Source organism: Topomyia yanbarensis, chromosome 2, assembly GCF_030247195.1.
Source record: "Topomyia yanbarensis strain Yona2022 chromosome 2, ASM3024719v1, whole genome shotgun sequence".
NCBI lineage: Eukaryota > Metazoa > Arthropoda > Insecta > Diptera > Culicidae > Topomyia > Topomyia yanbarensis.
In genome coordinates this window covers 191,559,566-191,573,103 of record NC_080671.1, presented here as the reverse complement: position 1 = coordinate 191,573,103, position 13,538 = coordinate 191,559,566, and the positions used below count along the sequence as shown (strand labels likewise).

The following is a 13,538-nucleotide window of genomic DNA, read 5'->3' as shown; positions in this document are numbered from 1 at the left end:
ATCATTTCAATAACATTATGTAATTTTTCAAAAATATTGACAAACGACTCGGTGACGAAGCTTTTTGTAGAACGTCTCTGGAAAAAACATGATTTGCGGTGTTACCTGTCATTCAAAAACTACTTAACCGATTTCTTTCAAACTTTGCATACACATTCTATGTTACCTCTACGTTGAGTGTTTGAGATAATTTTTCATTTAAGGGGGTTTTTAAGTAAACATTTCTATTTTTCAGGAAAAATTCCTTTTTTGAGTATTTATTGACAATTAGAAAATCAAAATGGCGTTTTTTCTCGAAACCATGCTTTTTCTTCTAACGGCAAGAAAAGGGCTTGTTCTATTGATCTGTTTTCCTTTATCCAAAAAATGCTTGGAAGTATAAACTTTTTTGTATGACTTCCCTAGCAACAGTTCAGGTTTTATGATTGTTTTATAGCCACTCATAAAACTTAGATTGCACTTGTTGCGTGCTATAAAACTTCAATTGTTACTTGGGTTATACCTAACATTGGCATATAAAATTATTTATTTTTAATTTCTAAACGAGATTACAGTAAAAAGGAGACACATTCCATCTCTACAATTGGATTTTTTTCATCTAAATTTATTGAAATTAGTATTAAGTCATAGATTTTTTTTTGTCTTTTTTAATAAATTATATCAATTTCTCATTTCGGTTAACTACGAGAGACCCTCCACTTGGTGGAGTAGGACGATGTTTCGCGCGCAGAGCTCGACGAGATCCGCCATTTTGCAGCCGCTATTTTGAATTTTCGAAAAGAAAATCATTTTCTAATTATTGATATATAGCTAATAAAAAATCAAAAGCAGAAGTTCGTATGTCTTTTCATTTTTCCGTAAAAATTCTCAAATATTGCTTAATTTTCCGCCGAATCCAGGAGAAGGTCCCCTTAATGGAGGCCGTGAAGCGTGACAAAAAAAACTTTCTTGTGCGATTTTTTAGATCTTTGCTTGAAGCGATTTGTTCAAAACTTTTGTACATTATAGTGCATCATTTCAATAACATGCTGTAATTTTTCTATACAAAAATACCGACAAACGATTCGGCGACGAAGCTTATTGTAGAACGTCTCTAGAAAAACAAGATTTGCGGTGTTACCTGCCATTCAAAAACTACCCGATTTCTTTCAAACTTTGCATACACATTCTATGTTAAAAATACCTAACCCCTACGTTATGTTTTTGAGATAATTTTTCATTACCTGTAGGACTTTTTTCCCCGGTATAATCATATATGTATAATATATGCTACATTCAGATTTCAAATTTGGTTACTCGAAAAAAGAACAGATTTCCTGCATCTGCCCTTGATCATTAAACTAGTTTAGTCTACAAGTCATCGAACAGCTGTGTTTGGTTCAACTGTCTCGCTAACTTTGCATTTGCTGACAGTAATCCATTTCAAATCTGAAAAGAAATGAACTTGCATTCTGAAAAATTTGATCATTTTTGCAATCAATCGCCCCCGAAGAACAGGTTTGCTTTATCTTTTCGCTCCTTTCGCTTTAAAAGTTGTACCAATACCAAACTGGCCAAATTGTGAGCTACTTGGAAAAACTCGTTCGGAGTAAGTTTAAGCTGATTTTGATTATGGAATGCACAATGTTCGGTGCAAAATTTACAACAAATATATAAACGAAGCTAATTTGTTTAACAGGCATCAGTTCCACATTTGTCATCAAGCTAGTTGTAAATCTTAAACAATATTTGTCACGATGTCATTCAAAGTATGAAATTCTTATTTTCTTTGGCAGTATTATTAAAATATATGTTTCTCTTAGATCACCATTCTTGTTTTGGCTTTCCTGGGAGCTGTTGCTGCTCAACAGTACTACCAACCTCTGGCCTATCAACATCATGCGGCTGAGGAAAAAAGCGCCCCGATCAACTACGAGTTTCACTACGACATTCACGATGACCACACCGGAGATGTGCACGGTCGCAAGGAAGCTCGCAAGGACGATCAAACTCAGGGCGAATACTATCTGTTCGATGCCGATGGCTATAAGCGCACCGTGACTTATCACGTTGATGGTAAGAGCGGATTTATTGCTCAAGTGCACCGGGAACCGATTAAGGGATATCAAGCTCCACAACCGGTGGTGCAGAAAGTTTTAGCTGTTCCAGTTGTCCATGCGTATCATCATTGATTGGATTTTGTTTGTAGAAATAGCGAAATTTGTATATAATTTTAATTAGAAAGAAATAAACTAATTTGAACCGTTATAAAACAATTGTTCTTTTTCGCGGTTTTAGTAAATCTAAAGGTGTATACTTTTATGAGCCTGATAGTTTGTTCATTTCATGAATGGAATGGGAAGGCTCCCACTGAGAAGTCCAAAAAATTGTTTCAAAATCGTTCAACACGGGTCCAACGATGGACGTTCGTTGAACGGTTATTTGGACGATGTCCAAATTGGTCCAACGAACGTCCTTCATTGGACGATTTTGAAACCAACCGTTCTTAGAGGGCTGCCACAGACAAAATCAATGGGAAGCACAGGCACAAAAGGTGGACTTAAGTCAAAACTTTTCCCAATCGGTTCAAATAGGACGGTTTTGTGTAATTTTGGTACGCTGAAATCGTTTTTGATATTAAACATACACACAAAAAAATAATGAAATTTAAACGACATGTAAATCAATACGAATGTAAACATACAAAGATTGAATCAAAACTTTGATTGAAAATTACGTTAAAATCACTTCACTCAATTGGAGCATCAAAAAGCATACGATTTTACACTTTCATTCGTGTAATATTACATGTCATTCATTTTACAGCAATAAGCGAGTAAAAAATACATTGAAGTGCATTGGTTTTCCGATTGAAGGAACTGTAAGTTTCAATCCACGTGTAGAATTATAATTAAATTCGTTGAAGAAAGCACGACAAGTCGTGTGGATTTTTGGTGGAACTTAATTTTACATTTATATTCATGCTCCAAATATGTGCATGAAAATAAACTTAAAATTACAAAATATTTTTTTCTGTGTATTAAAATAAACGTTTACAACAATTCATTAGGACGCCTCAAAAATCAAATATATATATATATATATATATATATATATATATATATATATATATATATATATATATATATATATATATATATATATATATATATATATATATATATATATATATATATATATATATATATATATATATATATATATATATATATATATATATATATATATATATATATATATATATATATATATATATATATATATATATATATATATATATATATATTGTATCAAAATTGTTCTTAAGCTTTTTGTATATTAATTTTCGTGTGCCAATTCTTTTTTGATATTTAATTTTTAAAGAAATTTGTGCGCGCAGAATGCCTATTTTGGTTATAAAAATAGAATTGAACTTTCCTACTTATTAGGGTGGCTCAAAAGTAAGTAGTGGAGCCCGGGGCTAGTTGGCGGTTGGGGTAAGTTGGCGGCTTCCCTTTTTCTCTCTTTCTATCAGACATATAGCGCTGCCTCATCTTGTGTACCTCAAGTGTGAAATTCGTTTTCCAATGTGTTTTTGTTGCAAAACGATTTGTTTGGTGGAAGTTGTGGGTGATATTGTGTTTTGGAGCATACCAAGTAAATTTTCTACATTTTAAATACTTTTCATTATTTGGGGTGATTTTCAATTCATTTCCCAAATGGTTATATTTTTCGCTAGCGCGTGAAAAGAGCTTTCAGTATCCATATAGATATTACATCTATCCACAAACAAAAGTTATTTTTTAAATAGTTTTTAATAAAATATGCGGTTGGGGTAAGTTGGCGGTGCTGCACGCGGGGCAAGTTAGTGGTACTATTTACAGTGCAAAAAAAGTCATCAAAAATGTTGGATTTCACTCCAAAGTAAGAAAATCTTTTTCTTGTGTATCTCGCCAATGTAGAAGACATTTATTCCGGCCAATTGCATGGAGAATTTCGAAAATTTGCTTCTGAATAGGGAGTACGCGTCAAATTCAAAATGCCGGGGTATTGAAACTGAAATATAATAGCAAATGTCGGATAATATACAGTTTTCTCGAAACGACATTCAGCACGTTCCAAAAAGACCCTTGAAGTAATTAAATCTCCATTTGCTTGCTTAGTTTTTGGCGTATAATCACATACCGCCAACTTACCCCGTGGCCGGGGTAAGTTGGTGGGTTTTCCGCTTCACATATTTTTGTCTCTAAAAATGGAGACAATGCATCAAATACTTTTAAAAAAAATCAGAGATGTTTCTAACAGTCTGCTCTTTCATGCCGCGTGTACTATTCTGCTAGATCTATCTACATCAAAGCGGTAACTGAAAACTGAAAACACCGCCAACTAGCCCCGGTCTCCCCTATTTTGTCTATTATAATGATTTTTTTCAATAGTAATTATGGAAAACTGAATTTATTTTTGAAACTAGAGGTGCGCGCCGCCGCGCCACGCCACCGTCGCCGATAATTCATACACGATTTCAGGAAAAGATGGCCAGCGCGCCGAATGACTTTTTCGTGCTGAGCCGCCAGTCTTATTTGAACCCGCTCCGATTCCCTATTTGACCTAAATATGTATTGAGTGAATGAATTTTGGTATACTCTTTGTAAAACGATAATCTCGGGAAGTGGCAGCACTGGCGAATCGTGTTGTCGTTAACGTCCAATATTTTTCAAAGTTTTTCAGTGATATACAATATATTTAACAGGAAAATGAAGTCAACCGTTTAGTAGGTAGGTATTCCTGTTGAGTTACGTTAGTAGATTGAAATATCGCGAGAAAACTGTAATTTTGCATAGCAATTTGTCGTCACAACCTAAGACAAGACGTGACAATCGGCTCATTTTCACCCTGCCGAAATCTTCTGAACAGTGTTGCTATTTGTATTAATGAAAATGGAATCATGTTAATTTATTCTATGCCGACTATATTTTATATCTTGAATCCAGTATATTGATGAAGAGAACCGATTTTCCATGTCATGGGTGTTTAGTAAGGTTTGATGAAGTCATTTTCTGAATAATTTTAAATTCTAGTGTGGTTTCTGTCGTATTTTTGTTAAAGTTAATGAACCACGTATACGGTAAATGCATGATAATCATTTGTTTCGCTTTCCCGCACAATTCCAGTTCAATTTAGTCATTTTTACTTTTTTAACGGTAATAATTTTATTTGTCAAAAGTAACGACAACCTTTACCTATAAATATAGCAACACTACCTAACATCATTTCGATATCCCTGCAGTAACATTGCGTACGGTGCAAAAAGTCAGAATCAACCAATCAGGAGCTGGAACATTCTGACGTAAAATTGGAACAAAATGGCCCCCCTATTGTCACGTCTTGTCTTAGGTCACAACTTTGCCATTGAAGTATGTGAAGCAAGACGCGAAAAATACGCCCGTTCGTTCCGCTTAGCGCCTGCAGAGCCGCCTGGTCCTGAGTAGCTGATGCAACAATTTCACGGATGGAGGAGAGATCTTCACAGAAATCTCATGAATTTATTTATTCAGAGCTGGTGAGATCGCTTCATGTCATTTTTAATGCTTGTCTACCTTCATAAATAGTTTCCTTTTTGTAAATACGTGCCAGGATCAAAAATATTTTCATGCTGGGAGTGCCAATATATTGCAAATATCCAATTGATACGTGGATGTACTCGCGCGGGGCTTTTTGTATATTTAGGCGGCCTCAGAATGTACGTGTAAGAACAGGCATTCTTGAAATGGGTCGTTGAATGTACAGTTGTAGCCAGCCCTGGTCGATCCCTAGCAAGCGTGCAGCTTATGCGCCACTTCCCGTAGGAAGACTGCACGCCAAGATTTGTTTGCCCGGATGAGACTCTTCTTAGGGCGAGTCCCTGAAGAAGATTCACCTAAAAGAAATTAATCAGGATCGAACCAGACAGGCTTATCAAAAATCAGCCTCCAAAAGTCGGGTAGACGACCCTATTATCAACTAGCAGCAATCATTAAAAACCTCATCACCCTCAGATAATTCGCGGTAAGAAACTCCCCATACCTAACTTATCATCACTGGAACTGCAGCCACTCCTCACCAGGTGGCACAAACACGCTGAAAGCGAAGCTTTCACCACTCATCAAATTCCGCCCAGCGGAAGACAGCGAAACAGAACGAAACTACAGAACGAAGTGACGTAGACATACTAGAACGAGACTAAATCTTGTGGGAGTACTACACGAATCTACAAACATTTGATTACTTTACACTAAACAACATTTATTTCACGGTACGGAACGAAAAGATTTATTTCTATTTCATGTTGTATTTTTCTAACTTTTAATTTTCTAGGCCTATCTTCTGATTGTGTGCGTGTACTCTCTCCCTACTGTGCTCATTGACCTGCTTGTGCTTTTCTTCTCATTTCCAAAATCCTCCCAAAGTTCGGTGACGTCACCTCACGGCTCCAGCGTATCAATCAGCTATTGCTTTGCACCCGGGTGACTAATTAAATGGGTTGTGTGTGGCGTTCGTGAATGACGGACTAAAACGTAATGGCCGACACACAACCTCAAATCATGGACGCGTCCCTAATTCTAGCCGTCCGTGGACGACTTCTCGAGCGTTTTGCGCTCTTCCGGATTAACTCACTGTGGCGTCCTCCCCGGACGCCACCCTTCACACTTAATTAGCAAGAACGATACGACTCACCCAATCTGCTGCTGTTGGTTTCTGCTGCTGTCGATCGTTCTGCTGCGATGGCTGTTTCGATGACGGGCGATTCGATGACGGGCGATTACATCGATCGGCCGCGCCGGTTTCTGACCAGCGGTTGTTGGATGCTGGTTGATGATTTATCGGCCGGAAAAGTTGCGTTGATCTTTCGGTGATTGAAGGAACGGCTTTTAGACGGGTCGTCCTTCCTTCCGGCGGCGTAACAGTGCCGGGTTCAAATTTCGTCCGATAATACGCGCGTGTGGCTTTCGTTCCTTCTTCCTTCTCTCGTTCGTCGTTGGCTGTGCGAAATAGAAAAGATTGCCGTCTTCTTCTGTAGCTTTTTGCACAAACTTTCCTACGCACGCACTCTCGACTTCTTCGACTATGAGTTTTGGAAAACCTAAACCGGACAAACTACGCGCACTTTCACTACGTTTGGCGGACTGGGACGAAAAGGACTAGCAGCGTTAATCCTCAGATTAGGGAAGGTAATTTCGTACGAACTTACAGGAAGCGCGTATTTTCCCGCAAATTTCTTCGGACAAGTTCGGAGATCAACGACCCTACTAGCTGTTTTATTCTGTCAGCTAACCTTTGGCTCTATCTGTCCCTTTCCATCATGCATTCCAAGCGAAGGATCGTCATGGTTTTCGTCTTCAGGAGAATCTCAACAGGCAATTTAATTTCTTCCCCTCGCGGAGAGGAGTATTTGCTAGGGTGTTGCGCAAGAGTGGATCAACGGTAGGTTGTCTAACTCTTGGCGCAAACAAATCAGACTGGTTCTAATAAATTTGAAAAATATTGTTGAATATGACATGACCGCTACATAACACCAGGCTTGTTTTACGAAAATTTGGTATTAGGATTAATACCAAATTTTCGTAAGGGACAATTTTACGAAATGACTAAGACTAACAATAGAAAAAAAAACTACAACTAATATTTACAAAATGTTATGTACAACTAATCCTAGGTTCGCCTTGAATACAGAAATACTGATGGATTTGACATTTCCCCTGCTGCGCTCCGATAGTTCAGATATATAACACTCCAATAGTGCAACAAATCCCAAAATACTGGCATTGATACCAAAATATTGAAATTTTAGATCAAGCCGAAACCCCAACACTACAACATACACTGAGTTTCTTACGACTCTCAATGCAACATAATTCCCAATGTAACTTCATGAATACTACAAGAAACAGGCTTATTGAGTTCCAGAACTACTCCAATCCTTACGTTGGAAATGTATCCCTTCACTCAATTTACCGCACAGTTTTGTCTTTTGAAAGCACCTCAGAGCTCTTCCCTGAATAAACACTTTCTACTAGACAAAACGCAGAACTGAACTTCATAATTTCCTTTGCAGTGACTCTTACGCCGAAATAGTTCAGCTAGTGAGAAATCTGCACATAATTCCCCCGAAAATATCTCCCGAAAATCCCCCGAAAATATCCCCCGAAAACCCCCGAAAATCCCCCGAAAATATCCCCCGAAAATATCTCCCTAAACAATCATTTTGGTTATGTATTAACGCCGGATGTATTCCGACAATACGAACACATACCCTAAATGACCACATATCCCATAAATCCATCTTACGTTACATTTCCTACGTCGAAAAAAACTTTCGACAAAACAGAAATGCAACGAAAATGAAAAAGTACCCAACCCTATTAAAGCTCCCATTAACTCACGCATGCACTGAACTACCAACCCGCAACGAAGAGAAACGTCAAACTGAAAAAAATATTGCAAGTGATGTGTTGTGCTGTTTGTTAATTGTACATTTTCCAGGTAATTTACCAAATATTATACCGAAATGGCCCAAAAAACGTGCAGATAAAACGTTTCCGAAAGACGGATCATGTACTAGAAGGTGAGTTAACTAATTTTGTGTTGTTTTTTCATGTTTTTTCAGGTGAAACTGACTACCAACCCAACATAAACAAATCCACTCAGATGGAGGCTGGGATGTTTCCGCGCGGCACTGGACTGTTCTGGACGGACGGATTTGGACTCTTGAAGCGGACGACAAATTGATGCTGGTGAGTTTAAATGATTTTTTTTTAAATGTTTGCCAGACCGGCTAACAAACGTTTGACGAATTTCAGAATCGAAGGATGTCGCATGCGGCTGGACTGGACATGAATGTGGACCACGGCACGGGGCCGGAACTATTTAGCGGGACTGGCGCTGGACGGACTGCTGCCATGCTGACCCGGAATTGCCTCAAACGGCCTATTTGAAGACAGCTATAACGGATGCCGAGAAGGGAAGTTGACTTCCAGTTAAAGGTAAGTGTGTGAACAAATTTTAATGTTTTCTTTTTCATTTTAGGAACAATCGGATGGCAAAACCCAAGATGCGAAATCCACCCCCAAGGAAGACTTCAATAAGAACCTACATTTAACATAAACTCCCACATTAAACATTAACCCACTAAATCCCAAAATTTTTGCTAAATATTGTGATAAATAAATAAACACTTAAATAAATAACAAAGAAATAAATAACAATTAACAAATAACATGAATATAAAGAAATATACAATAATTTTAAGTACTAACATAGATATAAGGAAACATTGTGAACTACAAACTAACATTACTTATATCCGAAAAATAATATTTACAAAATTTTTATACATTGGGTGATCGTGCAAAGGCACAATCCCCTTTCTTCTTCCACCCACAAGTCTTGTATAGGTTGTTAACAAGGTATGTGTATCCCGATGCAATACAACCTGTGTTTTTTTCAAACATGGTTAAATTTCCAGGAACACTGCCGATTTCTTTAAAATTGCAACGCTATTCAGCTAAAGCAATTTGTTACTGACAGCTCGATTAACTCGGGTTTGCTCAACATTGTCTGCCGACTTCTGAGTCTTATTTCACGATCAACGTTTAAGATTCCCCAGTCTTAAACTCACGCTTTATTGCTTCTCGTTTAATGATTGCGATACTCCTCATCAACGCACTGGTGGCTCCGAGTTCTTGGTTTTATAGCTCATCGTCCTGATGAAATCAAGGACTCGCTCTGTCTTCTGGTCGAGGGGAACTTGTTCGTTCAGTAACAAATGTTTTATACTCAAGAGTGCTGCAACTCAAGGAGATCTAAAATGACCATAATCCAACACGTTCGCAAAGTTCTTCTTGAGCTAGAATGAAGATCTTAGCAACAAGGATGCCCCCAGTAAATGAAAGTTGTTGTGGGGGTGCACTGTCTGAAGGACAGTGCTAACTTTACGAACTGCGGTACAGTATTTTCTGCAACCAGAGCAAAAGCATCATGGTGCGTTGTCTCAATCAGTAAATACTGAGAGGTACATAGCTTGACTTTTATCCGATCAACCAGTGATCGATGTTAAAACTGAACTTGAGTGGGTAAGTTTCTTGAGAAACTTGCAGTTGAAAATTTCCAGTCTCTTCCCCTTCAAATCCTCAAGGTCATAACAGTGAGTTCCTACTACCCTTTTTACTATGGCTGGCACATACTTGGGGGCCAGCTTTGCAGAAAATCCCTTGCCTTTGTCCGATTGTTCCATGTTTTTCTTCGGAACCTTCTCACCCACAGAGTAAGTTGGACAATTGGCATTGGAGCGAAGATTATAGTAGGACGATTGAGCACCTTTTTTCTGTCCGCGACGACCGTTGTTCACCTTGCAAGTAGTGAAATCTATAAGACGATCTAGCCTGCTGTTAGCACTGTTTTCGCGCTGCGCTATTCGCGTTCTCTCTGTTGTCAACGCGAACACCGTTTCGGCTACGCCTATGCTTTCCGATTGCTTATTTGTGTTGCAAACTTGTTCGTAACCATTCGTTCCGCCTATCATCGGTTCAATTCCGAACAATTGCCAAAAGTTGTAACCCAGTATCAGGTTTCTACAAATTTGTGGCACTACAAGTGTGGGTACCACCTTTGTTACTCCTCGGAATGTAATCGGTAGTTGAACATACCCTAAGCATCGGTGCACTGTGCTATCTGCTGTAATTATCTTAAGCGGACTTTGCTCTATCCTCAGACCGTTTCTCTGCATCACGTCGGTCATATTCGTTACACTGATACTTGTGCCTGAGTCCAGCAGTGCTTCGTATTTTGTTTTGAATATACTAACTGCAACATGTGGGCAACTTCCGTCATGAATACGCACCTCACATACCTCATTGAATTCTGTTTTCCTAGGAACATTTTTAGTCACAGGAGTACCGTCGTTCCCTCTTCTGCACCCCTGATTTAGTTTCCCGATGGATTAGCTGTTTTCGAGCGATCAAATCGTGAATGATTCTCACATGTTACTGTTGTTTTACCGGGCGCTCCGCAAATGTAGCAGAATAACTGCTTCTCCTGTCTACAGTTTCGCCAGACATGTCCCCTCATGCGGCAATTCCAGCAAAGGGGGCTGTGCTGCTGATCGAGTACCGGTGTCACGCTGGTTGGTTGCTGAGTTCGTGTTGACGATTTGAACTGCTCATTTGCCCGACGATCACTATTGAACCTCTTCCCTAGAGCGTTCACCTCCTCTGCTTCAGAGTAGGATCCGGTCGATTCTTCAGCCTCAATATTGTGTACACCTGTCGCGATACGTGGCGGCCCTTCTCGACACTGCCTGAGTGCCGGATCGTTCGCATCAATGCGGTACGCATAGTACTCAAGCTTTCGCACATCTCGTACCGTTCTACACGCTAGTTTTGAACGATAGTGTGGGCGCATATTGTCCCAGATGACCTCGAAAATTCTTTCCTGATCTAGCGGTGACGATAGAAGTTTGTTTAAGCGCTCTATCTCCGTCTTGAACGTCAAAAACGGCTCGTTCCGAAGTTGTTTCCGCTCGTAGATTTTCTGACGGTTTCCTTGGTCCTTATTTGGGTTACCGTACATGTAACGGATTTTCTCCTCGAAGTCCTGCCAATCTAGGAACTCGTCAGCGTAGCACAAGTACCAATCGTAGGCATCTCCTCGCAATATGGTATGCACTCGCTGCAACAGGATGTCATCTGCGATCCGATCCATTCGCGCTAGCCTACGAATTTTGTGGAGAAAATCTTCCAACGATCGATGGCGGGGGTCGCCACTAAAAGTTAGATGCCATTTCTCCATACGTCGGTCTGCGTCCTGAATCTCACGATCACCAATTCGTCTATTCACACGACGTCTTGGGCGAAACTCCTCAGCGTCACACCCATTTTCGTCCTCGCTACTCTGCTGGATTACTTCACTCTGCCTTCGATGCAGGCCACCGGTGGGATAATCTCGACTGCTCCACCGAGAAACATGCCGCCTGTCGTTCCACCGCCTATCAGCTGGATCCTCCCGTTCAGCTATTCTCGTCTCGTCTTGACTCAAGAGATAACGTGTCCTACCATACATTCCGCTCGACCACGGCTCCTGCCGCTGATCGCCCCGTTCATCGTAGTACGAACGCTCGCTTGTCGTCTCTATCCGTCGTTCGGCTGATTCCCATCGACTTGCTTGTCCTCTATCAGACTCATTTTGTAACGTCTGTGGTATTCCACTACATCGTCGCTGTGGTACCTCTTCTCTCCTTCTGTATCCGGATTCGTGATGGTTGACTTGGATGTACGGTGCAGGTTGCGCTTCTCCGTTGAACTCTACTCTAGTCATCATCTCAGGAACTTGCAATCCTCGATTGGAAGGGTTGACGAACCTCGTTGGATCCGGTATCAGGGTTGCCAGTCTAACTTCTGCCAATTCTCGCCTCAACTCAAGCACTTGAATTCTCAGCATTCTGTTCTCGTCGTTAAGTTGGTTTTCCCTCCGTAGTTGTTCCTCACTCGCTGTTTTAGGAATTGCTCCAAGGGATCGCTTTGAATTCTCATCAGACGATCTGTCCTCGCGTTCTTGTCCGTCGTCTTGATGCCCTTCGCCTTTTCCATCATCTTTCCCTGACTCCAATGCCATCTGCTGATTATTGACAACTTCTGAGTGATAATCTTCGAAGCCCTTCTTCCCACTAAATTTGTTCAACACACTACGGATTTCCCCCACGAGTTCTTTACGCATGGCTTCGGATCCCGGATCCTTGGCGATGCTTCGGGCGACCCTAAGCGCGTAATGTTTCAAACGAGAAATACACCTTTCATCTGGACCCCTCTCCAACTTCCCTCTCAAGCCATCGATTATGCCTGACACGCGATCGAATTCTTGTTCGATAGTAAACCGCGACGGATAATCCCGATTTTCCCTCACATCTTCGTAAAAAAGGTTTCGTAGTAGTCGGTATTTAGCTTCCGAATCAGTTTTAGTTTCCTCAACCTTACCACGAATCATGAGCTCGTAATCTACTTCCTCATTGGTTAAGTGGTCGGCTCTCGGAAACTTAGAAGCCATTTCGGTTTATTTTTGAATATGTAAAATTTAATAAATAATATAGAAAATGTACAAAAAATGGTAAATATAAACCCTTATTTCTAATAAATGTTCCCACACAACGATAACATCACAAGAATATTCCTTAGAATCCCCAAAATATTTCTGTATCCTCAATAAACTTCTCCAAAAAAATATGCCTGATGATATTTCTCCAAAAATAAACGGTCTCCAAAATACGCTACATTACCTTAAATACTACATAAATTACAACATGAACCTAGATTAAATATGTACATAAGAAAAGAAATAAATAACCGAAACAATCATAATTTCAACAATATTCTCCAGATTATTCTTCAAGACTTCCGAAAAAATCCTGCAGTTGGGCGCCAATTTGTAGCCAGCCCTGGTCGATCCCTAGCAAGCGTGCAGCTTATGCGCCACTTCCCGTAGGAAGACTGCACGCCAAGATTTGTTTGCCCGGATGAGACTCTTCTTAGGGC

General features: G+C 39.9%; 1 protein-coding gene across 1 annotated transcript; it reads left to right on the top strand.

The window, feature by feature from the left end:
• Positions 1-1,688: 1,688 nt before the first annotated feature.
• On the top strand, positions 1,689-2,171 carry LOC131678669 (larval cuticle protein A2B-like). Its single transcript, XM_058958912.1, has 2 exons — positions 1,689-1,748; positions 1,803-2,171. Exons 1-2 carry the CDS (start codon positions 1,737-1,739, stop codon positions 2,169-2,171), a joined length of 381 nt encoding a protein of 126 aa, XP_058814895.1. The 5' UTR covers positions 1,689-1,736.
• Positions 2,172-13,538: the final 11,367 nt, after the last annotated feature.